This window comes from Protomyctophum bolini (assembly GCF_963924005.1).
Source record: "Protomyctophum bolini genome assembly, chromosome: 8".
NCBI classification, from domain to species: domain Eukaryota; kingdom Metazoa; phylum Chordata; class Actinopteri; order Myctophiformes; family Myctophidae; genus Protomyctophum; species Protomyctophum bolini.
The window spans coordinates 17,250,368-17,277,648 of NC_137869.1; the positions used below are offsets into that span (position 1 = coordinate 17,250,368).

The window sequence follows — 27,281 nt, forward strand, 5'->3', positions numbered from 1 at the left end:
ACCAGATCTATAAGCTCACAACGCGTCGCAGACGTGACCGGTTGAGAGCTTATAGATCTGGAATTTTTCTCAGTCAGCGACGCAGATGGGTTGGCGGCCCATTTGTGGTGTCTCTCTGTGTGGGCAGAGGGAAGCCATGCCATGGACCGCTGGAGCGTGGTAGGTCCATGTCCCCACTGACACGCACACCCTCCTTCCCTGTCTATTCACCCATCAGAGAGGGGACAGGGCATGGTAATAATGCTGTCCTCAGCACCGCCATCATCCCCATCCCCAATCTGTTATTTCACCGTTTCACTGGTTAAGTACTCCCTGTTGAGTAAGATATACCGAGGCAATTATTCTGTAATTATGGAGTCAAAAGAAGAAGAATGGATTCAAGAGTCAGTTACTGGGCGCATGTAAATTATTGTACAAGCTCAATAGGTTTTTCAGCCAGGAGTATACATAATTGATTTTTTTTCCTCGGCCACACACGCACGCGCAGTCGCGCACACACGCGAGCATGCACACACACGCGAGCAGCATGCACAGACCGAATATGCAGTTCATGCTAAGCATGTCTGTCTGTCCAAATAGTTCAAACCAAGGAGCCCACTTTCTGTAAAATGACAAAACGCGTCTGAAGTATATAAGACAAATGTAAAGCCTCACTATAGTGAGTCTAAAGTCTAAACCTAACACTATTATTTTATTAATACATTTTAATTTTGTCCAATCTGTATGTTAATACAATATAACTTATACAATTGGGGTGATTATATTTTGTCTCCCTGGTATTCTCTTGAAGCATTTAAATCGTGTCAAAGGTGTCTCACCTATAGACACATGCAGGATCTGACATGAATTTTGATCAGATGGTCAACATTCAATTTACAGTATCCTGTGCAGCAAGCATGCAGGGCTTGCTTGCTATACTGTAGCTCAATGGTACAAATGTTAGCACTTGAGCAGGAAATAGGGTTCAAATTCAGTGTAGAAGAGGAAAGATACATAGTGCTAAACACTGATCCTAAAAAATGTAATCAGAAAAGACACTATACTGCAATTATATGGAGTTGTGGGTCAGTGTCTGGAATGAATAAACACAAAATGTCAATTGCAGTTCAATGTTTGTGGTCAAGACTGTTGGATAGGATAAACATGATTGGGAAAGGTGCCAAGATAATACAGATAAAATAAATCAAGCAACATTAATGTAATGGTGGAACCATGTAATATTGTAAGTAAAATGCAGGTTTCTGAAAAGGGAGGGGGGTGGGTATATACTTTGTTTTATGACAAATAGCAAGAAATTACTGGTCTACAAGCTCTTGACGTGTTGTGAGCTAGAAAATCTGCTATTTTATGTATACAGTGAACTTTTAGCAATCTTTGAAAATGAGGGATGATAATGTAAATGTAATTAACGTATAAAACGTAACCATGAAACACATTACATTTCCCAAAAGGAAATGCATGAATGTATTCAGTTTGACCAGAAGCAGGGATAAAACATCCTCACCAATGATGAACCAGGGAAGGTATTCAACCCTGCTCAAATGTAGGCCTACCTAAGCGTTACCTACATGTTGTGACTTATGATGAAGGTGTCTAATTCCCACTTTTGTCTTTCTCAGCTGAACCCTGTGACCAATATGGAATTAAATCAAAACACACACGTCTCATAATCTGATAAACCCTGTATTCAAATATCCAATGCATCCGTGATCAAACAATTCGGTTTGTTTTAAGATATTTTACCTGATCTAGTACCAAAACATTGTAATACCTGTACATATTTGATATAATTACAAGTTAAGACAGTGTGCAGGATTGTTTTGTTTGCCATGTTTTAAGATATTAAAAATAAAAAAGGAACAATAATAACAAAGAAACAAGTTATGTTACAAAAGATATTGAAGGATGCACAAATGTTAAAATACTGATAATATGCATCTTAAAAAGTGAGAATATTTCAGTGGGATACAAAATTGCATAATTCATGTCACACCAAAGGATGCAACATGTATTCCATTTCCTTGTCTAGTATTTTGGTCCAATGTATTGAGGTATACAGCTCTGCTGTTCCTCTTCTGGACCACGACCATGTATTCCATAGTCTGTAAACATTGCATTGCATCTAAACTGTACAAATAATGCTGAAAACAAGATGATACAAACTGTTTGCACAGGTCAACACAGTTCAAATTGACAAACACATTCCCTTTTCACGCGTGACACGAGCAGACCTGGGCAAAAACACATCTGTATGCATTTGTGTAATATTTGAAAAAATACAGGTTACACAAGATAAATTAAGCAATTCCTGATTTGTTGTGTTACAGGTTACAATGTGCTATTTTACCCAGGTCAGTCAGAATAGAAACATCCCAGCAGCTGTACCAGACATGCTATATCCATTCAAACCGTCTTTAGAATTCAATTGGATTCATGTAAGTGTATCAATTCCCATTATCATGCCATTATGTCATCATAAGAAACTTCTGTTCAGTGTTGCATCCACAAGGCCACAGTGAAATGCTTTTCATTGAGGACAACAGTCTGATGTTCATTAGGTCTCTACGGCACCAGTGTGCTTTGATCTTTTGAGGCTTCTGGAGTTATCTACTTGAGGGCCAATGATCCCAGCAAAAGATTGCCTCGAAATGAATATGACCTGGCTGGAATCCTTTCCCTCTTCCTCCAGTGTGTATGACTAGGTCTAGTCTTTAGATGGTCCATGTGAGGCTTATGCCAAACATAGCAGATCTACAAGGCTTAAGCTCACAGTGCAACACATGAGCTTTTAGATCAGCTATTTTCGGCAGGCGACACCGACGTGCAACAACGTATAAATCAGGCCTTAGGCCCCATCAGTTTTTTCCTGGCCTCTCCTTAGTTGACTTTGGGGTAGATCTTTTCATAGAAGAAGCTCTGTGCCAGTACGTAGAGTTCTCCGTCCTTTTCCCTGACAGCGTGGGCACGGACAAATTGGAACTGCTCCAGTGCAAACTCATAAAATTCATTTTCAATTTTCCAGATGTCAGACTGCTGCAGCTTGGCTATCGACTCTTTGGCGGGGGGTTTCTTTTCGGTGGTCTTCCGTAGGTGGGACTTCTTCCCTGGGAAAGACACACAGCAGAGTCTGTCAGGGAGGCAAATGTCATGGTACTACATGGTACTTGGCAGGATAAGGTCAAATAAATATGTAATAAAAGTAATACGTTGTGTTGCAATGTTACTTTCAATGTAATGTAATTATTTAAAGACGTTTACACTGTGGACAAAGCCAGCTCGGATCCGGACAAATCATGACAGCAAACACAATGTTTTGGGCCGATCAAATAATTAGAAAGAAGAAAAAAAAGGCAGGGTACAACACTTTTTGTTTTCTTTTTCTTACTAATTATTTGATCTGCCCAAAACATTGTGTTTATTGTCATGATTTGTCACAAAACGAGTTGGCTTTGTCCGTGGTGTAAACGTCTTTAAATAAATACTTTCCTATGGGGAAAAACTCAACATTCATTCATCTTCATAACATTACTAAGCATTATCAATATACTGTTACATCACAAACAATCCTATCCTGGTGAAGACCTGTGCCCTGAGGGGCACTTCTTCTAGTATTAGTTTTGGGTTAGCCTTCACAAAACACCCTCAAATTAAGTGTAAAAAGACTAATGCTGTCTGTGTTGACACTGGCAGATCAATCTACAGACTACCTTTCAAATAATTTCCAATGGAAGGCAGAGACATGAAGAATATACAAAGCTACAACTGACCTTTGTAGCTTCTACAAACATGACAGATACAGATACAAAGCGACAAATGCAAGTTGAGCTGGCCTCAACTCCAGCTTCAAAACAACAAAGTGTTGTGCGGGCCCTATCTCCTTCCATGTTATTCCTTATTAGCCCAGCAACCACCATTGATGTGCGTGTGAATAGGTAGGCTCTAACCATTTGCACTCACCTTTGTTCTCCACACAATTCCTGCTTGTAATTCCAGGCTTTATTTTCCTTTATATTTTTCTTGCTTGCCGATGCACGCCTGGCGACGTCAATGAGCTCGTTCTACGTCCCCTTTTGGACGACTGGGTCAAATTTGGCACATACCAGTTAATGGCCAAATATAGGCGAGGTAGAAAAATAAGGCTGTCAATGCCTATTGGGTCAGTTTTGGCACATGCCAAGGTATGACTGGAAGCACTTTGGCACCATCAAGTGGTTTGGAGAATAAATTACATTGATTTGAAAAAGAAGGAAGTGGAGACGACAGCACATGGTTCTAGGCTGCCAGTGTGTGACCTACTGCCCAAATCTGAGATTAGTTGTGCTAAAATAAAAATACACACCAGCTAACTCAATGACTCAACTACAGATATATTGAAGTAGATTACATTTGACCTCACTTTTGTCTGAGATATTTGGCAATGTCCGTTTGGTACAAATTTGACCCATCAGGCTACTAGATTTATGGCATCACAATAATAGAGATAGTAGTAACTGTAATAGTGGAATAAGTGTAATAAGTGCAATAGTGTAATAAGTGCAATAGTGTAATGGTGTAATAAGTGTAATTGGGTAATAGTGAAATAAGTGTAATAAGTGTGCTAGTGTAATAGGTGTAATTAGTGTAATAGTGTATTAGTGTAAATAGTGTAATTGTGTGTATTAGTGTAAATAGTGTAATTGTGCAATAACCCTAATAGCCTACCATGCCAAATTTGGCACATAACTTATATCTATTGTTTGTTTGTGCTAAATTCAAAGTATGTAAACTTTTTCATCCAAAAGGGGTTAAACAGCAACTCTGCAACCAATATGCTGCTTCGCATCTTTTGAATTTGCCAGTGTGAATACAGTAAGACCTGAGGCTGATTCTACATATCTTCTTAATCATTTATTCTCATTAGACTTTCAAAAAATTAAAAAAAAATAGCAGATGTATAAGCTCTGTATGAGCTTGTAGGTATATACGGTATGCTATTTTTGAATAGCCAACACAAAAACAAAATCTAAAATGACACAGATACTTTCCCGGTTTTAATGGATTAAGCACAATGTTAAAGTAAGTTTGTTTGTTAAAAGTTAACGTTCTTCACTAGTTATTCGTGTTTGTTCAGTAACACACAGGGTTCTCCGCGTCTCTTTCATTTTCAGGACCATCAATTTTGTCCAATCAGGAGAACCCCCAAAAGATAATTTATCAGCTTCAATTTTATCATGTTTCAAATTTGTCTGCTCTTTTTTGTTTGTTTGTTTCATCACTTCCAATCTCATTTGTTTATCCTGTATGGGTCGGGATACCATAAAAATGACCTGGATAGATAGAGGTGTTATTTAAACAAAAAGTACCACTTACTACCCCTATAAATATTAGAGGAGGCTAAATTAAATGTACTGTAGAATACCACTATAATGTAATGCTTTTTTAGCAGCCTGAAGTCAAGATTAAACACAAACAACTCAGAAGCTACAGCACCCTCTATTGGTGAACAGAATACATTGTGAAGAATAAAGTGAACGTTCATTACAATGTCAAAGCCCCCAGGGGTCTTGAAGGGTTTCCAGGGGATCAGCAGCTAAATTATTGATAGTTTTGACCCTTACAGGTCTGTAAGCATGAGAGCATACAAATGTAACCAAATGGACTCGGAGTGTTCCATTTGTACACTCTCAGAGTTATGGGGGTCTGTGGCCTAATGTAATGTTTCCCAAAAACTGGGTCGGGATCCAATAATAATAAGCCATTATTTTATTTTATTTATATGAATTCATTAATTTAAATGAATGAATTTAATAATAACTCACATGTCACATAGAGATGCGTTGTGAGCTTGTAGATCTGTGATTGTCACTAGTTTGGGTCCCAGGGACTCGAGCTAAAACGTTTGGGAACCACTGGCCAAACGCATCCGATACTAGGGGTCCTTGAAATTAAAAAGGTATGCGAACCACTTCAGTAGATTGTACCTGATCGGTAGAGTTCCGTGGCTCCTTTGAAGAAGCGAGGAAGAGCTGCCTCCAGTATCATAATGAAGTCCTCCAACTCCTCAGTCACGCCAACCAACAAGTACTCATTCACCAGATTATACTTGGCCTGCTCCAGCGCCCATCTGCTGCCCACGTTCCTACATCACAAAGCAGCATTGTACACTGAAAGGCCCATAAACGGATGCAACGGCAACGAGGAATAAACATAAGCAGGGACATTGTTGAACAAGCAAGCGCTTTTTAAACACTTCTTGACTTAAACCCTATATACTTAGTTCACCCTGGTCCCCCAAGGCTCTATGCTTGGTCTACTCGCTTTCCGACACTGAACATCAAATCTCTTCGCTGAAAATAGCCCATTTACACACTCAAAACACTATGTCACAACACCGTTTATCTGCTATTTTTGCAGAATGTTTGCCCCAGAATAAAGACACATTCCAGTGCAGTCGGAGGTCAGTGTGCGGTTGGGATCGATGGACACTCACCAGCACTCTGAATGGTGTCCACAGAAGAAGGGAATCTGAAGCCAGAGCTTTTCAGGGGCGCAGTCAGAACCACCTGAAGCCACACACTCATCAAATGTCTGAAACACACAGATAACCACCCTATTTCAATGGGCTGCACTGAACTATGTTACGTAAACCACATAGTACAGGTGGCTTTGAAATAAATTTGATTAATTCATGTAATTTAGCATCCGTGAAAAATGAGAGATCAGCTAAGAGTAAAGACCTTTTTGTCACCCTGTTTCCTTCGTCGGAGGCCGGGCCTGTAGTCGTCTCCGAATCGCAAGAAGTAGTAGTACGACACCAGGCGCTCTATTGGATCCCGTACGACATTTATGTACATGGGCTTACCCTTCACTCCATACCTAAAAAGGAAAGACAAATGAGTCATTACTGTTACTTTGCCATCGAGTGGATCAGGAACAAGAGTGGTCTCCTGGTTTGTCCACCCCACAGAGGAACTAATGGAAGACTGTGTGACATTTAGCTACGTCAATGACAGATTGTCAGTGTTGTGCTACACTGTGGCTTGGGGTGGCAGAAGAGCCAAGGTTGCCGCTGTACCTCAGTGCACCTGATAATCGTTTCACCATCAGCGGTGTCTGCCATCTGAGAAGAATGAGACTGCAAATTCTTTTCTCAGACGAGCCTAGTGACCACCATCAGGGTAATTACCTAATGACCGTTTAAATGATAATATCAAAACAGAGAGTGGGCTGGCAACAGTGTTTATCGACAGCAAAAACACACACATTAGGAATCAACACCGGACCGGTTTTATCTGCCTCGCTAAGTGCTTGTAACCAATTTGGATATTAACAGCATTACAAGGAAATGAAGGGCCTCACTTTGAGAAGTCCAGATAAGCCACATGGCCATGGTAGAAGCCTGGCTTCATCGCTCTCCAGTAGGTGACGTTCCTGACAAACCGCACCTGGAGACAAAGATAATGGAAGCCAATTAGTTTTCTGCAGGCAGGGGGAAAGTACTGGAAGTGATTTTATAAAGGTTTCTTTTTCCTGGATGCATATAAGTGAGAATGAAGTATAGACTGCTGAACTATTATTTCTCAACAATTAGTTTTTTATGTATGCATTTTCAACCTGCTGTCACCATTGTGGGCATGTCAATATAGGTAAAAAGTTACAAAACAATTATATAAAAATAAAAATAAAAGAAAAATCTAAATTTTAAAAAGGATCCCTGGCTTAGAGTTTTAAGCCTTAATTAATATATTGAAATTTCCCTCTAACAAAAAATAGAAACAAAAAACACCTTAAATATTTTATTTATCTTAGAAATACTAAGTTTTTCATGCAATAGTAGCCTACTCCCGTCGCAAGCCATATGATGTCATATAGAATGTATGGAATGCATGTGCTAATAAAAACAAAGTAACACTTCCTATAAGGTTAATATGAGCATCAAAGCTTTATTTGAAATACGTTTTATTAGCACAATCCATAGGGCTGGACCACACATGGGTAAATGACATCATCAACTTGCAACAGGAGTTTTCCATATTCCCTATATAAAAATAACAGTGGAGCTACAAAGTACAGTGCTATTTTTGCTATTTGTCACATGACAAAGTACCTGTAGGGGTTGCTAAATTCTATCATTCATGTGTGTGGGTGATGTTTAAATAGTACTGGTCTACTGGAGAGGCTGCATTAGTGTTTTAGACACAAGTCTTCAGTCTTCACTATCTTTCATTCTGAAATATACATGATCTATGTTAACAAAAGGTCCCAAATTCGAATCACTAACAATAGAGGGTATGTGCATGCATAAAGTGAATGGAAAATCGAGTGGCAAATAGAGTGTCAAAGCGAGTTTAACGTTGTTTAACGTCGTTTAAAGCAATCAGATAGTACTTTTATGTTCGGATGTATGAGCTGTCAAGGTCAGGAAGTCGTTTTTTGACACTCATGATGTGGGCATACCCTCTAACCTCTACACCTCGACATTTACCATTTCCGGAAAAGCTTGAAATTGAACTTGACAACGTTCAAATCCCACGTTTGCTTGTGAGCTGGCGTACGCTTGTTTTTCTGTCGTAGAACGGCGGAGCAGCATTGTTTGACCAGCTGAGAGGCTGCCAAAGGCATCGAAACATATGTATTCACTCCTAAAATGTTAATATAAAACTGTATGTATATGGGCTACACATGTAAAAAGAAAAAGAAAAAGAAAAGAAAAAAGGAATAGACCTACAAGATGTGTATTTGTGTCATATGAAATTAGTAGGAGCTTTCCAACTTTACAATTAAAATCGCGCTTGATTTAAGCCATTTAAACAGTGTTTTGCATGAGCGCATACATGCGAGGATTTGGGCTGTCTGTGCTGGAATATTTCCATGACGTTGGAAAGTAGTGCAATGCAGCTGCGGAGAGTCCCAACATGCATAGTTAGCCTATATACTGTAGGTAGCCTAATCTACAGTAGGCCAACAATGTCTTTCTGGAGTTACGGTATATGCAATCTCTTCCTCGTTTAATAAACCTGACGTGTCACTGGAATGTCAAATGTGCCGTGCCAGCCCAGCGCAAGTGCATGGGAACCGCATCGGCGATATAGGCTAACCCAGCCAGTCAGCCCACCACCACCAGTACGATATATTTTGGCTGCACATTAATATAATTGACAGTTGACAGTCCTGCAGTGACTAGCGACTGCGAGGCAATCTAAATAGACTGTCGAACGTGCATGGTCAGTTGGTCACGGACGGACCACAGTGATAGAGAGAGACAGACAGACAGGACAGGAGGAGCACCTGCAAAACAGCAGCGTGTGTGTGCCTATTTGTTATTTAATTATGGTTCAGGTTTTCGTTCACTAATATATCTTGTTGTATATTAAATTAAAAATACTTTAATAATTTAATATACAACTAACAACACACAGTGAAAGTTGCTTGCAAATTGCGATATGTGCGTGCGTGGCGTGCGGGGGGTGAGGCGGGCAGCAAGGGAAGCGAAGCGAGAGGAGAAACAGACAGCTTTATTTAATGTGTCATGTAGGTGCGTGCGTGCATGACAGCAAGGCATGCGAGGTGAGAGGGAAACAGACAGGGTAGGCCTACAACTTTATTTAATTCATGCAGGTGTTCGTTTTTTATTTATTTAACGACACACCAGTTAGTTGGGCTTTCAAGTTGCGTGTGCGTGCTGTGCGTCTGTGCGTGTGTATGAGAGAGTGGGGTGAGGCGGGCAGCAGCAAGGCACGGGAGAAACCTATTTTTTCATGTTACCATGGTTTCAGCTAAACGTATTGCCGTTTTCAAGTCGCAAAAACGAGGGCGAGGCTTGATTTCATAGGGCGTGCCAGATAGATTTCAGCCGTCACATTTATTAACGTCAGAACGAAATTAAGGAAGGATCAGCTGTTTGCGATCACTTTACAAATGCCGTGGCGACGTGGGTGTACTACGAAACCTGCACTCGAATCTGTGGCAGATTTTACACTCGATTGATAAATGAGGGCCTATATGCTTTCGTAACAAACAATAGGCTATATCTATGGAGCAACAGACCGCCTCCACCAATTGCTCTTTATCGCTGACAAGCATTCCACTGTTCCAGAGATAAAAAATTTTTAAAGACTAATTCTAACCAACTTTCACACATTTTGGTCAAGCTGAAGAAAATAATTTAACATAACATATTTTAATTTTCCTGTAGCTCAATGAGTGCGGCTTTGACAATATAATATTGTCGAAGCTTAGCATATAACTATTCCCTCAAACTGTGTGCCAGTGGACCTTGTATCATGTACAAAAGAAAGACTGTTTTCCAAGATGGAAGGAGGAGATTGATGCGAGATGGCAGACAGGATATTACCTGGCACTAGCAGCCAAAAATAACACCAGCATAGCCACAGGGCATTTACACCATGTGTCCTCCTAAGTCATGTTGACAAGAATACAAAAACACACGATTCAACGATGTGTGTCAGTCACAGTCAGTGGCATGTATATTGTCTGTGGCTTTGGCAGTATGGATAGGGTCTGAACACCAGGTTTTCTTTAATGCTTGCCAAAACCTGCACAAAGGTTGCAAATTCCTCATGCTCCCAAGGAATTTCCTTCATCAACTTACCCAAAGGCAAGGACGATCTTATTAACACACCCAGTGGAGTTTGATTTCCACTAAACATTTCCACCCAAAATAGTTTCTAGATCAAAGAGCTGCATTGACTGGCGCGTATACAGAATGTGAACTTGAAGGGAGGAGAGTTCAAGGTGAGGGAATGCTCATTAAAAATAAATGTATTTTGCTTAACCTTACAGTACTGTAGGCAAAGACCGATTGAAATCCATATTGTATCACATTCATAGTTATTTAAAATCTGTTTTTATTTTAAAGTCTGAAACTGACATTTGAGTTTATAACGGACTGAACACCTTTACAGTTGTGGATAAAATTAGAGTTGGAAGTTTGACTATGAACCAATGTTTTTAAATATAATTGAAAATATATGATTACGTGCAATCAATCAATAGAGCTTATCTATGAATCCCAAGGTTCTGGATTCGATCCTGAGCACTGCCAAATCTGCCAAATCAGCGTAATGAGTAGCACAGCTCTGGTAACAAGGGTGTGTGTATTTGGTTGTGTTACCTGGTCTTGTATAGACAAGACAGGGTTGTTTTTGGTCGTGTTGATGTGCAGGACGTGGAAGTGGTTCCTCCCACACAGGTCATAGGCTATGTTAGTGAAGGAGGTGCTGGCAGTCTTGGGCACTCGGTTATAGATAATGACAACATCGTCTTCTGCGGCCAGGGCCGGCGGCGACTCTTGCCCACCGTCTTCTATGCGTCTCTGTTCTACTTCGACCACCTCGTGTCTGGCAATGGTTTGTTCTAGGAAAAGAGATGCTGAACGTTAATGGCAAGAATTGTGTGTTGTGTGAAATGTGAATGCTGCCTCAATGTCTCAGTAATTACGGGTTTAAATCTTTGTTACGACAAGCACAGAGAACAAAACCCGAAAATAGTAGATGCATGGGGGCTGTGGGTCGTGTCTGGCTCATCACACAAATGAGGGTATCATACCTATTAGCATGCCTTAATTAGCTAAACAGCCCTGCTTATTCACAAAGAGATAGCACATTTGCAGGTGATTCAGCCTTTGATGATAATATTCAGGAGAAGAGGATTAATTACAAGTGTTCTTTCCACTTTTTCTAGCTAATGCCAGTCTATTGGGGGGCAATTACAGGTATGGGCTTGTTGAGTGGATGTTGACTGGCTCACAGGGCAATGCAGCGGCTCTTGACTGCATGAGAAGTCCATGTTGAGACTAGCAGAAACATCTGTAAAATAACATTTTACTCCAAATCATTATGATTAATAATTATGACGACATAGTTATGAAAATGTCTTAGGTCATCTACAAAAGAACAGAGATGTGGGGTCTTTTCACTCTGATTAGAATTGATTACACACCTAATGATGTATGTTGTTTGTTTGCTAAACATACATCTCAGGAAAATCGAATAGGTATCCCAGGTATTATGGCCAATATGAGTAATAGATATCATTTGTGAATTGTGATATGGGATGAAGTGAATCTCATTGTGTAAATATTGTGTAAAAGCACTAATATGCGTAAATATGTAAAAGCACTAATAGTCAGCCCTAACTGGTACATTGTTCATGCCCAGATCATATCATCACCCATTAGAACTCCTCCTTCCAGTATAAATTCAAGAAAATAGACAAACTCCATCCAGATGGAACAATGGCCCTACACCATTGAACATCTGACATTACATTAGACATCATGGCTTTTAAATAACTGCAAGAACAGCAAGCATGAGTGTAGCTAGACGCAATTTGCATGAGCATGAGTGTAGCTAGACGCAATTTGCAACTCTAGATTTTTTTATAATGGGATGAATCTAGAGTTGCAATACCCTCCATCTGCTTGTATTAAACGACGTTAAACTCACCAACATTGCAGCTCTAGGCCAAGCTTGAATTATCCTCTTTCAATCTGCCGAGCTTGTTTTTCATAAATGCAGCGTGACCCGTTAAGGAAAACGAGTGCTTCCAAACTGCAACATTTAGAAAAAGAATCACATGCACAGAATTTCTTGACAGAAAGTAGCTCATAACATGTCTACGGTGGATTTTTATGAATAACAAGCTCGGCAAATTGAAAGAGGATAATTCAAGCGTGGCCTACAGCTGCAATGTTGGTGAGTTTAACGTCGTTTAATAGGCCTACAAGCAGATCGCAAACGCAATTTGGATGAGTAGGGAGTCAATGGAGGGTATTGCAACTCTAGATTCACTAGATTGACTATGCATCCACCTCTTGGTACCACAGCACCTCAAAGGCCCTTAAAACAAGGCTCCAGACCTCCCAAAACAAACTGGTCAGGCTCCTACTTGGCCTCACCCCCCGAACCCACCTCACCCCTGCCCACTTTGACAGGCTGGGATGGCTTAGGGTCGACGACAGAGTACAGCATCTTGCAATGGGTCTGGTCCACAAGATTCGGTACACCACCAAGATACCCATGTACCTGTCTAAATACTTCCTTAATGTAAACGAAGTCCACACCCACAACACCAGAGGGAGTGCAACAAACCATGTACAACCCAGATTTGGCACAAACAAGGGACTAAATTATTTTCGCTCCTATGCCACCAAAATGTGGAACGCCCTACCAACAGTCATTAAGACATGTGAATCCCTTGACTCCTTCAAAACCGCTCTCAAAGGGCACCTACGGATGGCTGGAATTAGGCTCCTAGCTTCTCCTGAGAAGGAAGACACCCTAGGTGACCACAGCTGCATCACCAAAATAGGTCCACGTTAGCATGTAAATTACACAATTGACACAAGGCATTGCAACATTGTATAATTATGGAATCCCATATTCTTCACTGGCCTCTGTAAAATCTGAATCCCCCCACCGACCCCCTTTTTTCCCCTCACTGTATATGTATCCTTTCCCTTTTTGCTTCCTACATGATGAATTCCTGTTCTGTTCTTTAACTACATAGAAGTGTCTATTTGTATGTCTCTAAATGTTTTGATGAATTGAACAATGTGGACCCTGTTGTAAACAAGTGTAATGTTTAATTGGGTCGTCCACTCACAGTTAATAGTCTCTGTATTGAGTTTGTGCTTAAAATGTACTGTAATTCTACAAACTGTTAATAAATATTTCAATCAATCAATCCCATAATTTAAAAAATCACACCCGTGTGAACTGAGTGGTGCAACTCCCCTCCCCCCTCCTCTCTCCCATTAGCAGGCAACAGTGCAGCACTCCCTCTCTCTGTTTAATAGTCATATACTGGTGCTCACACAGTCAGTGGGTTAACGTCAGTTACGTCACATAGGCGCATAGACACGGACATTGCCAAAAATCTAGAGTTGCAAATTGCGGCTAGAGTGTAGCATTGATGCAAGGGAAGTAAAAAAAGTGTCAAGAGGCTGACACATACAATCCATGAGCCAGGGCCCACAGAAAAGCACTAACTGTTCTTTAATTCATTAATTAATTTCTGTAAAACAAATCATGTCTGCAGGCATTATCAAAGGCTAGCTGTTCTTGTAAAATGCAATAATGTCAGGAAAGGAGAAGGTTTAAGCAAGTGACTAAACATTGTAGAGATGAACCCCACCTTGTCAACTAGCTCTGATCCACAGCTCTAATGCGTTGCATTAGTGCAACGCATTAGAGCTATGGACAGATCTACTTGTCAACAACATTACGTCATTATTGTAAAGGGAACCATGGGCTGTTGCCTGTTCAACAACAACACAACACCCCTATGCTATCCATTGCTGGTGGAATTGTCGTCAGTTTACCTAGTTTGGCTCTGGACTCCTCCAGTTTCTGGATCTGGTTCTCAATGAGAAACATCGCCACTCCAAATGCCAACACAGCCAGAAGCTGAAACTTGTGTGGCATCATGATCCTTAAAATCCCCATGAAACAACCAGATGAAAAGTCATTACCGCGAATCTAATCGCTAGTTATGCTAGTAAATCTCCAGAATAGATTAGCACGGGAGCTAGCTATCGGCTAAGCGAAATTATTTGCAATTCCTTAATTCCGATCCACGTTGCAGGAAGCTTCGCTACCCTGATGAGTGTTCCATGATAGTTTACTACTGTGCGAGCAAGTTTACATGTAGACATCGTTCACTTCAGAAACCAGAGTAGTAGCCGATAACAGTATGGATTGCCATGCAGTTAACTTGCAGCTAGCTGAGCTAGCAGCTGACCGTGCTCACTCACACGGAACGGAACGGAGCAGCCAGCTGCATGTAGTTACCAGGACGACAGACGCTGCCCGACAGTCTCCAGACAGTTATTGTGGTCTCAAGCAAAATAATAAAAACATCATCTATCTCTATATAAAGTCCGATTGGATTGGGGGAAGTTTTACAAAATTACATCAGACCAGACGCGTGCATGCCACGGTGAAACACTGGGAGTGTCACGACAGTCGATCTTCAAAATGTGAAGTTGCAACTGCAAACTAATACAATACAGTTTGCATTGGTTGCGTTTGTCATGTTTCAAGGCGTTGAGCCTGTATCTGCTATTTTCAAATGTTTGCCTTTCGGCTGTATATATGCAGAGGTGGTGCTTGGGTCCCTGCCCTTTTGCCTTTTGAATTCTGTATGGCCATATATGGAGTGTGTCTTGAGTGTACAGGGTTTGATGAGGTCAAAGGTCAGATCAACATATGGAATGTCAGAACAGGTCAGCTCCGTATATGGAGATCTAAGGGTGGCAGTGTCTTGAGTGTACAGGGTTTGATGAGGGCCCAGGCCGGGCCTTAACTTTCGTGCCTGTTGAGAACTCTAGTTTTTCAGGGATCTCCATCCTTGATGATGTCACCATGGGGGCTACCCTGGCCTGGGAGTCACAAACCACAGTTTAAGAACCACTGATTGGGCCATCACATCAGACATTAAAGACATACACTGTGTTTGCAGATAAATTACTGTTGGCCACTCTTCAATTATGCTAATATGTGCATGTGCATCAGAAGATTCTGATGTTTTCAAGAACCTCCTAGGCAATGGGAAGTCAAGTTTCTGACATGTCTGGTCATGTGCCTCCTGTATTTCTAATTTCCATGGCAACCATTGCTACCCTGACAGATCACAGTCTCCTAATTAATGAATCACCCATTTAAGCAGATTAGCTACACAGACTATTGATATGCAACAGGGCTGTTAATGTAAATTGGGGTTCACATTCAAATCACCTAGTGATTTGCTTGATTTTCTGCGTGAATGGTTCATTGTTTAATTTGTTCAACTCAATAGGCCTCTTCACCTGGTCAATAAAAAAGAGGTATTGCCCCAACTTGCCCACTCCTCCACTCCCCTCCTTTAGTTTCAGTCAACGGACCAATCAGAATCAGGTTGATACCTGATTATATAATGCAGACCTTGATGACCATGATCATTAATCAATGGACTTGGACCAAGGCAGCAGCAAAGGGCTTTTCAACATTTTGATTTAACATTGAGATGACTTCTCTACTCAACATGCTGCACAACGGCCGGTATTTGACACACAGTTCCATCGGGAAGGGATCATTTGGAGAAGTTGTCAAGTGTTTCGACTTACACACTCAGGAAACTGTGGCTATCAAGATACTGACGGAGTATCTTGCAAATTATTATCTTCTACATGCCAGAGAAGAGGTATGTTTAGATTCATCCAAAATTAATGTTCATGTTCATGATTATTATGATTAAAATAGGACCATGTTAATCCTATGTACATATACATGTAATGTTAAAGCCTAAATTGTAGTGTATTTATTACAAATATGATTGTCTATCTATACAATAATATTAATGACATAGAAATAATATTATTATATTAATAATATATTATAATATTCTGTTGCCAGGTGGCCATGCTGGAGAAAGTGCGCTGTCTGGACCCAGACAACATTGTGCAATTCCACAACCACTTTGTGCACAAAGGACAGGTTTGTCTGGTCTTTGAGATGCTTGACATGAGTCTCCATGACTTAATGACGGAGAGAGACTTCAAACCATTCTCTGTGATGGAGATGAGGCCCATTATACAGCAGGTAAATTCAGGACACCTGTGGACAATAGCAATGCCAATTTTGTGGTGTTCAAGGTTTCTCCATTGTGTTCCACTCCCATCTTGTGTACAAGAACATAACAATTTTACTCTTACTGCACCTGTACACAAGTTGTAGCAATAACGAAACCTTCTAGTGATTGGTGCACCATTGCTTTTAAATGCCCACACCACTGTGCCTAAACATATTCATGCTTATAAAGAATAATTTACAGACAAATATCATTATTATGGTCTTAATTATATGTATGACATACTGTACATGTATATTTATTATTTACAGCTTGTCATGGCACTCAAAGCTCTGAAGGATGCTCATATTATCCACGCTGACGTCAAGCCAGACAACGTCATGTTGGTCAATCAGAAAGATCAACCCTTCAAAGTTAAACTCATCGACTTTGGCCAATCCATGTCTCTGTCTGAGGCTGAACACGCCCAAGGAGCTAATATACAGTCTCGTTATTATAGGTAAGTAACTCAACTCAACTCATATTTGGTACATCAACCAAGCAATGTGTGGATACCTGTACGGTAGTGCAGTATAATTGAGTTTCTGCCTTATAGTTGCTTTCATATCCACACAACTGCAGTTTGTTTTTCAGCGTGTTAACACTGAACATTGTAGCTTGCAGATGACACTCGAATTCATAAGTTTCTAAATCTGAAAATCCATGAATTATGATGCAATCCCACACCATGCACACCATTGAACATAACCATTTGAACTGGTATGTGCATTGACACAATACAGTATTGTGCATGACATTGATCAATAATATCCAACATAAGTCATTCACATAAGTCATTCATTTGTATATTATAGGTCCTAGGACATGCATAAAGTATCTAATCATAAGAATGTCAAACATCACCTCTTGCCTGTTGCATGGTCGGGTATTACTTAAAATAATTAAAAAACATATATATTTTTTCAATAACCAATAAAAAAAAAAAACACTTATCACTCAGCACTATTGTCATATTGTATGTTCTATTATTGATTGACAGAGATGGTCCATTCTTATGTTGTGTTGTCTCCCCCTACATTTAGATCACCAGAGGTTTTGCTGGGCCTCCCAATTTCCCAGGAAATTGACATATGGTCACTGGGCTGCATCATGGCAGCTGGGGTTATGGGGCAGCATCTCTACCCCGGCAACTGTGAATATGATATGGTGAGAATCTTACTACACCAGTACACCTAACCCTATACTGTGTGTGTGTGTGTGTGTGTGTGTGTGTGCGTGTGTGTGTGTGTGTGTGTGTGTGTGTGTGTGTGTGTGTGTGTGTGTGTGTGGTACTGCTGCTAGGACCTCTTCAAAAACACGATGCTACATCTCAAGGGGTTATTCCAAATAAAGAATTTCAACACACAGTTATAAGATCCCTAGGTTATCACAAGAAAGATATTTGAACTCAACTGTTATCTGATTTGATTCTTTGTTGTTTCTCTAGATGAGATTCATTATCTGGGCACAGGGCATGCCAGCACCACACATGTTGAATGCAGGATTAAAAACTACAATGTTCTTCACATGGGGTCACGATGAGTGGAGACTTAAGGTAATTCTCACAGCAACAACCCGCACCTCCATCACCAGTTCACCACTACCGAAATAACATTCACAAAGTATTGTACATCTTTAATTTGAATTTGTTTTCTTTAATATAGACACCAGAGGCGTATTGCTCTCAAACAGGCATCAGACCTGCAGACACCAGAGGCTACAACTTCAACTCTCTGGATGACATAATAAACGTGGGTGGTCTTTGTGTTATTGGAGAAGTGAAGGCTGAGTGGGTTAAATGCATAACATTAAGCCAATACAGTATGTTGTTTTCTCTGAGTTGTAGCTAAGCCTCTTTACTGTTTTAAAATCCAGGTCCCCCCAGCATTGGCAGACGACGAAGTCTCAGACATGATAGTCTACATTTCCCTGATGAAAAATATGCTGCATCTGGATTCTAAGCAGAGGCCTTGGCCCAGTGAGGCTTTGGAGCATCCATTCATCACCATGTCCCATCTAGTGGACAACAAGATCTCCAGCTCCTAGTGAGTATGAACATGACCTTCTGATGGAAAACACAACCGTGGCTTCTATTAAGCAGAGGCTCAGACAGACAGACAGACAGACAGACAGACAGACAGACAGACAGACAGACTTAAATTACTTATTAATTTACTTATTGACTGTCATTTTGCTTCCAGTGTGAAGGCATCAGTCCAGGCAATGAGCACATGCACTAGAGCGTCCATGCAGCCTGGCCTGCAACGCTCTGACCTGAGCCAGGAGGTGGAGACATCCAGCACTGACATCACCTCCAGGGGAGTACTGCTCAGTCGAGTCAGTCCCAACCTCTTCCATCACCAACAGTCTGGACAGGAGACCTGGGAGGAAGAGGAGCACGCAGAGCTGCCCAGTACCGCCTCCTACCACAACCAAGCTGAGCAGGAGTTTTGGGAGGAGGTGTGTCCCACTCCCACCTCCTACCACAACCAAGCCAAAGACCAAGCTGAGCAGGAGTTTTGGGAGGAGGTGTGTCCCACTCCCACTTCCTACCACAACCAAGCCAAAGACCAAGCTGAGCAGGAGTTTTGGGAGGTGTGTCCCACCTCCTTCCACAACCAAGCTGAGCAGGAGTTTTGGGAGGAGGAGGATGAATCCAGCAAGGAGAGAGGTGAAGGAGAAGAAGTGGCAGTGTTCTCCTGGTGGACACAACTGTCAAATCCCAACCAACACTGTCAGTCTTCCTACCCCCAAGCAGCTGGGAAGGAGGACTGGGAGGAGGAGACTGGTGTTAAAAATGGAGAGGAGAATGGAGGGCACAGTGGGCAATCACTCCATGAGTCTTTGCTAGAAACACGTCGCCAGAAAGAACATCGTTTTCATAAGGTACGGCGCGCCTGGCGTGGACTCCTCTCGTGCGTCAACATGCTGCGCAGTAGAATGCTGAAGAGGAGAACACAAGATGGCTGTAGAAGGGAATAGATTGTAGGAAGAGGGAGAGCCACATGCAGCATTTGTCAATGCTGTAGTTTACTACTAGACAGTCACATAACTGAAGTGAAAGTTTCCCTAGAAGTATTGACTGCATGGCAGACATTTTTGGAAGGCTCTTATATAAACTGGAAATTGAAGTGAGTCCAATATAAATGGTTTTGGACTGTTGTTTCAACCATATGTCGACTTGGTCAAAACAAAATAGGTACACAGTAGGAATGTAACATACCTACATTTTTATATACTATGTATAAAACAGTTGTCCTCCAAAGAGTTTGTTTGTTTACGCATTATAATAGTGCCACCTTTTCAAAATAAAAATCTGATCACAAAAAAGGATTATTAAGACCACAAAATACAATACAAAATTGTCTGATGCACCCAGAGCTCACAGACCAATGGTTTCTATATCACAAAATCATCTCCTGAATCTTCAAATATATGAGTATGAGTTCTGCTTAGTCAAATAAGTCAATACTGAAGGTCAAAATGCATGGCATGCATTGACAGCCAGGAGCAGTGATAGTCTGCTAGCCAGCAGATGGCACCAGAGTTTCAAATATGAAATAGTCTTAAATGTTTTTTAGAAATATGATGCAATGTGGACATTTTATTAATGTTTACGAGAAATTATGGATGCAATTTTGTATTTTCCTTTTAGTGTATAAGTGAGGGCTGGAGACCCTATGTTGATTCTGGTTCTAGGCCTATATTAGTTTTGGAGTTAGTTTAAATGCACATTTATCCACAGTATTTCCATTCACAGTTGTCATATTTTCCTTTGTGACAACCTTGTTGATATTTTTTCACTTGACACATAGAATTTACACACAGTCATTAAGACACATTGGCCCTAATCTTTCATTTTACTTTATTCACCACTTGCTCTTTGACTGTCTGTGGCGTTGAATCAGAGGTTTAATTTTCAATCTCTTTCCATCTTGCTTTTCATAGTCACGTCAAGTCTAGATTTTGGGCAATTTCACGTTAATTCATATGGATTTTAGTCTGAATGTGGCTTGAGCTTGTTCTACTTCTGGTGTGTGGGTTGTCTAATTCTCTTTGACATAAAACATCACATGATGTCATAACATATCTTTGTTGTGCTTTATTGACATGGAATTGACATTGACATGACACTGGACTGTCTAGTAGGACAAAGAAGCACATTGTTTGGCAGCCACTATGAACATAATTTGCTCTATATCTCAAATAATTGATCCAAGATGACAATACAATTTCAATAAAATTACATTTTAGGTCCAGAACAACACTTCTGGAACTAAAATGGACCAACACATTTTCAAATAAAAACTTGCTATATTATACAGAATAGTAAAAAAAGGGAACAATAAAACACTGCCTGCATGACCACAAAAAAACTAAAGGCTAAAGCATGCATCATGATAACAAGTAAAATAATGTAAAATATATGTACAGTCCAAAAAAAGATTTTGGTAAAATTTTCATTGTCTAAAATGCATATATAATACATTATAGTCGGCTTATAATACTGTATAATTATATGTATAAGAACTTATAAATGCTTTATAACAATAATCATAACACATTATAAAGTGTTACTGTTTTATAATGATGATATGGTCAAGTATAATATTTCATCCTGGCCAGGACAATATTGTTATATTATAATTCTCATAGTTGTGTAATACATTATTATAATCACTAGTCTGTTAAAAATGCATTATAGTGTAACTATAAGTCATTAATAATAGTGTTCACTGGATGCTTTAAGTAAAGTATGTTTACATTTCATATTTTCTTCCTCAAGGAAATCACACAACCTATCATGTGCTACACATAGTCAAATCTTTGAGTGGACTGTCTTCCATCCACACTTGGGACCCTGTAAGAGTTATTAAAGGGCTGATGGGATCTGGACTCAGGTTTGTAGATAGCATGTTGAGAGGCAGGCTTGTAGGACATCCCATCATACCTAAGGAATATTAAAAAACAAGTTGTCCAATGTTAAATAAAACAATGGGAAATCCACGCATACAGAGCAGCATGGAACATCAATGTTTTTTTACTTATACATTTTATTTAAGTAAATAATAAACAAAGGAGGAGAGATTAGATAAAGTAAAAATATATCTATAGCTGATAGGTTCTCAAACCTTTTCATGTCAGTGTGTGTGTGTGTGTGTGTGTGTGTGTGTGTGTGTGTGTGTGTGTGTGTGTGTGTGCGTGTGTGTGTGTGTTATGGATGTCCCTATCATATTATATTTATATAACACGTTGCCATATCACAATAGTACAATATCCCAAATCACAGACAATGTCCAGTCTAATATCATTATATCATGCTATGGATATAACGTCCCGATCCGATTCCGATCATTTGAAAATGACGTGATCGGCCCCGATTTTCGATCGCCCAATCCGATCGAGTGTGTGTATTGTGAAAGGTTGTGATATTACGCACCGCTGAGGCTCCTGTTGAACCATTCCACGACAGGCCACACACATCATGATTCCGGCTATGAACAAGATAGCCCCACCAACCCAACCCACGAAGAGGGCAGGGCCAAACGTGTACCTGAAAATGAACAATACATGAACAACAAAGGAACAGATATGGTTTCAGGAAGTTACATTATACAGTATCATGAGATGAAATAGTTTCGTTTCGTTTAGATTACCTTGGGGTTAGACTTCCTGTGAGTCCACCTATATTTGCTTGTCCTCCTCCATATCCTCCTCCTCCACCGTCCACATAACTGGTGAAGCGAAAACTTTGCACTATCAAGTTAGCAAAGGCTGAAGCCCCAGCAATGCCACAGATACCTGAAAATAAATATATTGATAATAATACAGTAAACGAGTATAGCATATACAATTTGAACTACTGTAATAAATATATCATTAAGAGAATCTAACAATAACATGAAAAATAGTTAACCCCTTTAGGACTGAGGGAGATTCTAGAAACTCTTTCTAAATCTAAGTTTTCTGAAAAAATCTTATGTTGCTATATACAGTACATAACAACAACCCCAAAAGGGCCCTTCCTGAATGGATATTAAGGAAAGGCCATTCAATAAAAGTGATTTAAAAAGAAGACACTGATTGATAAAGGCCGAGATCCTCAAGCACGTTGTTCCAGAGTCGAGAAGCTTTGTGTTTTCCTTTTAGTCTTTTTGTATAACTGTACCTTTTGCTAATAAAGTATTCAATCAATCAGTCAAAAACATGGCTCTCAAAGCCTTTAAATAAGACTCCAATGTTTTTGCCAACAGAGAAAGGACAGAGAGATGACAGATATTGATCATGTATTAAAGTGATCTGGGCCAATTAAAAAAATATGAAAATGATCAGTTCACCTCCGAGGATAAACATGATCCCAGCTGTCAGAGACATTGTAGCCTTGATGTTGTCCTCCATGCTGCCCATTTTCAGACACTTGAGTGCAAAGATGGCGATCAGATCCCCGATTACTCCAAGAATGATTCCAACGATCATCAAGGCCCGCACGGCTTGAAGCAGAGCTGAAAGTCAAACATAAACCTTTTAGGAATAGGAGGGGCACTTCTAAGGCTATGCCGCTCACAAATAATTGTGATGGTGTTCATCACATGTTTAAAAAATGTACATTTGTATACTCTCTCAGTTACAAATGGATAAATGAACACTGTGTATTGCTGTATATAGATTTCAGAACATACTGAAATTAAATTAATACCCTACTGCGTGTGGGTTTTATAAATATTGAACAAATGAAAAGTATTAACAAGAGCTTGTGACAAAGATCCATTGGAACACAGGTTATTTTTTCTTGTTTTGAAAAGCAATAGTTTTGGACATACAAGGTTTCCATTTTATGCGATATAATACTATAAAATACATTTAGGTAAAAATGAATTGTAGGTTAAGGTCTTATCTTTCTGGCTTACTCATCATGGTTTAAGGACCTCAGTCAATCCCTGAATAAAATCCAAACATGTCCTTGGAAATAACGAATGCATCAGCATGGGACTAACATCCTTACCTGGTAACCCTAGTATGGTAAAGTATGGTCTGCACTGTGTTGTGCCATATGCAGTCCCTACACATGAGTTCCACAGACCACTAAAGGTGTAAAAGTTTGTTATAACTGAGGTAGAACGATCTTGCAAACTCCACATATCCATTGCGGTTGCAGAAGATATCAGAAATACCCCCAACATCGACAACATGAATCCTGTTAACTGAACCATTGAGACGGCCATTTTAGTTGTCTCACTCAAAAACTGTTAGGTTGCTGCCTCATGTGTCAAGGAGTCATGAGAAGGTAGTGTCAAGGTAGTGTCAACACGCTTCCCATTATGTTTGGTCTAAGGAGGAGCAAGGCTTATCGTAAGTCAGTTTCGGGAAATGGCGGCAGTTAAATGGGCATTTCCTGACCTTGAGAAATCAAGGGTGTGGTTTGACTTTTTTTTCATCGTTATGTTTTTGCCATCACTCTTAAATGTAAAACCAGAAATGATTAGACCTAAATGTTTTTGTATTGGTCACCCACTCCTCCATTTGCTTAATAGCTTCTAACTAGCGTAATACTGTAGGTACTTGTTCAGAAACATTCACAAACATTTTGAGTCATTTCTGTACTGCACTATACAAAATAATAATAATAATAATAATAAAACTTTATTTGCATAGCACCTTTCATGACATGAAATGCAGCTCAAAGTGCTTTACAGCAAAATAGAAAAATAGAATCACTTGGTTGAGGTGCTGGGTTGGAAAAGATCATGAAGAAAAAAAGAATAGATCTGCACACTCATCTGCTCCAATGTAATTTACGTCATCATACTTCATCAGGTCAAAACTGAAAACTGTACTACAGTATACCACATACAGTTTGCAAGTGAATAATCCAACACATAGAAATGCGGTCCTACTAATCACTCAACCACATTATCCTAAACTGACAAACCTAGTATTTCTTTGTAACTTTTCTTAGTTTTAAGAAGCCATGACATCTGAATGATGCTCATGGTACTTTGTTGGTGATGGTGCAGACTGAGACTGATAAGAAGGCTTACTTGGCAGGCCCAGAATGGTGAAGTACGGACGGCACATGGTGAAGCCAGAACTCTGCCTAACACAGGAATTCCACAGGCCAGAATAGGAGAATACGGCGGTCACAGGGTTGTCAAAGAGGTCTTCTGTGGCCCACTGGTTCATCCCTGTGGCAGCGATGACCCCCGCTACCCCTAGTAGACTCAACCCAAAGCCCATCACCTGACAGATCGTAGCCGGCATGGTGTTCTCACTGCTGTGTTCTCACTGCTGTCGAGGGAAAAGGGAAAAGCTCTCGAAAAAAAAAAAAGGCACCTGCCTTAAGCGCTGAACCTGTCCAGTGGCGTCACCTGCACGCTGTGCCTTTGACTCTATATTTGATTATGATACTGGCAGGTTTGAAGTTGGGAACGACTTTACCTGTGACCCTGAGTGTTTGCACATAGCCCAGTCATCAAAGTATACTGTAATTGGGTGGAGCAGTATCGGTGATTAATTTTGACTTCCGTAAACGGTTGGTTTGTCGATGCACATATGTCACTTTCACATTATTGTCTTTTTGTTTGTGTATCTCAGTATCTGTTTAATTATGAAGCAACCTATAAAAAACGTATCAAAAATCCTTAAGGATTGCACACATAATCTATGACCGGTGATAGTTTTAAAGTCTTATTATTTACGTGATTTACTTCAGAATCACGTGATTTCCTTCAGAATCACTTCAGAAACAATATAAAACCCTATTACGGTATACTTTTTTTTCCTGCATTTATACAAGTGAAGATTGACAAGAAAGAGGGAGAGAGAGACGGGGAGACATGCAGCAAAGGTCGTCATGAACGGGACTCGAACACGTAACGCAGGCGTCAGGCCAGAGCCACGTGGCATGCACCTGGACCAACAGGCCAGCGGGCGCCCCACTTCGTTAACCAGTGTCCCCCAGGGGTGTATACTTGGTCCCCTTATATTTCCCTCTACACCAAATCTCGTTGCTGACAATAGCCGATCTACAAGCTCACAGCAACGCTCTGCAACGCGCCATGTTATAAACTTGTGAATCGGATAATTTCACCGAATGTTTGCATATTATGTAAACCCGTGGCTCCAACATACGTGGCCGGTTAGGGTTAGGTTAGGGAGGTTTAGTAATGTTCGATTATTGGGACGTCGGACTAACGCTACGCACTCCAGGGACACCCCTGTAGCTGAGTAAATTATACAATGATTACTATCAGAATAGATATTTAACAGAACAAAGTTCTCATATCAGGCATTTTGTTAAAAATGTAATGTTTGGTCATGGGTGGTAACCTAGCCTCACGTAGCCAAACGAATCTGCCATTGCAAAAACAATTACGCTGTGATATTGTCTGGCTACAGGTATGGCCAACATTGAAGGACCAAATATCACTTACACAAACTTTAACTATCTATTGCTGGGTATCAACAGAGTACTGTACAGTAATTTGTACTTTTTAATACTTCCAGCAGAGCAAACCAGTTAAACGAGACAATGTAGTGAGACATAGAGTGCCACTGATAACATTTTTATATTTTGAGTGGAAAGTTATGTTCATAAAACCATAGCTTATTTATTTTCTTTCGTTTTTTTGTTATTCAGTCCAGTACAGTACATATCCCTTCCATCCATCCATTTTATTTATGCTCTGCATGATACACATACAGTACATAATGGTTTCATTGGCTGGTTGTGATAGCAACACCCAGTGACACTGTTGACAGAGTGGACCTACACTACCGTATAGTTGTGCCACCGTCAGCCTGCCAAGCAAAAGTAAACACCAAACACTGATATGATTGTAGTGAGCTGAAACCAATTTGCCTGTAGCTGATACCATACGTGGAGGAGAACTGTGAGACACCTGCGTTAAGAAGAAGCTGGGTTACAGCCTTGCTGTCAGATGTGTCTCTGTATACAGAATATACAGAATTTGAACAGGCTTATTTGTATTGTTTGTAGAGCAGGCTACACATTCAAATCATGACTGTTCATTTAACTCAAGAGTGCATCAAATGGATGCTTACAGGTCCATTTGATAATATTTGTACACTTAACATTTGTACACGAGTAAGTTATCCACCTCTCTGAGTTGGATAAATTAAAGCTACAATCCTGTGGTCAGGTAATACAAGAGCTATTGCATGATGCTTAAGTGTATCTCCCATACTTGGCTTTCCGTCTTAGCTCAGAGCGGAAGGCCGGAGTTCAAATCCGGTGAGGATTTGACCGTGTACAGTAAAGAAATAGTCTGCAGCTGCATCCATCTGCACCGGATCCCCTACGCTTTGGCCAGAGCATGGTGCTGTATGCTGCATCGCAGCTACTGTACTGTATGTATGCCTCATTGGGTGGTTACAGTCACACAGCCAAGTAAAACACAATCTCATTTGACAGCTAAACACTCCACTAGAATTGTGTTGAGAAGCAAAGTAAGCAATACAGGAAGAGAATCTTGATTAACAGTTCATCAGCCCTGTCTACTTTGATTGTTTGACTGTTTGTTTGTTTGCATAATATTCTATTCAGCTTGCACCATTCCATAGAAAATGAATTGTATCAGGCAACATCCGTCAATGCATTTGGTGCATGAAGACCTGTTCATACACCAGTTTTAGGTGATAAGGTGACCACTGAA

The 27,281-nt window shown here is 40.3% G+C and overlaps 2 protein-coding genes across 2 annotated transcripts; both read right to left on the reverse strand.

Annotated features, from left to right (window-relative positions):
- Window positions 1–1,520: 1,520 nt before the first annotated feature.
- Window positions 1,521–14,775, reverse strand: hs2st1b (heparan sulfate 2-O-sulfotransferase 1b). The gene is made up of 7 exons (XM_080770118.1): window positions 14,324–14,775; window positions 11,114–11,355; window positions 7,339–7,424; window positions 6,717–6,855; window positions 6,470–6,567; window positions 5,961–6,118; window positions 1,521–3,104 (listed from the first exon to the last, which is right to left on the reverse strand). The coding sequence occupies exons 1-7, from the start codon at window positions 14,445–14,447 to the stop codon at window positions 2,878–2,880; spliced, it is 1,074 nt and encodes a 357-aa protein (XP_080626244.1). The 5' UTR covers window positions 14,448–14,775; the 3' UTR covers window positions 1,521–2,877.
- A 6,642-nt stretch (window positions 14,776–21,417) lies between these two features.
- LOC308320129 (claudin-18-like) lies at window positions 21,418–24,867 on the reverse strand (the record flags this gene model as incomplete). Its single annotated transcript, XM_080770448.1, has 5 exons — window positions 21,418–21,559; window positions 22,049–22,162; window positions 22,266–22,410; window positions 22,947–23,111; window positions 24,648–24,867. 5 exons carry the CDS (start codon window positions 24,865–24,867, stop codon window positions 21,418–21,420), a joined length of 786 nt encoding a protein of 261 aa, XP_080626574.1.
- Window positions 24,868–27,281: the final 2,414 nt, after the last annotated feature.

What these genes read in the sequence shown, in the direction of transcription:
- hs2st1b (XM_080770118.1), bottom strand. Translation starts at nt 14,447, where the DNA reads ATGGGGATTTTAAGGATCATGATGCCACACAAGTTTCAGCTTCTGGCT. An exon ending in GGAGTCCAGAGCCAAACTAG is followed by an intron (nt 11,356 to 14,323) that starts GTAAACTGACGA and finishes CTCTTTTCCTAG; the next exon opens with AACAAACCATTGCCAGACAC. An exon ending in TCTTGTCTATACAAGACCAG is followed by an intron (nt 7,425 to 11,113) that starts GTAACACAACCA and finishes CTTTGTCTCCAG; the next exon opens with GTGCGGTTTGTCAGGAACGT.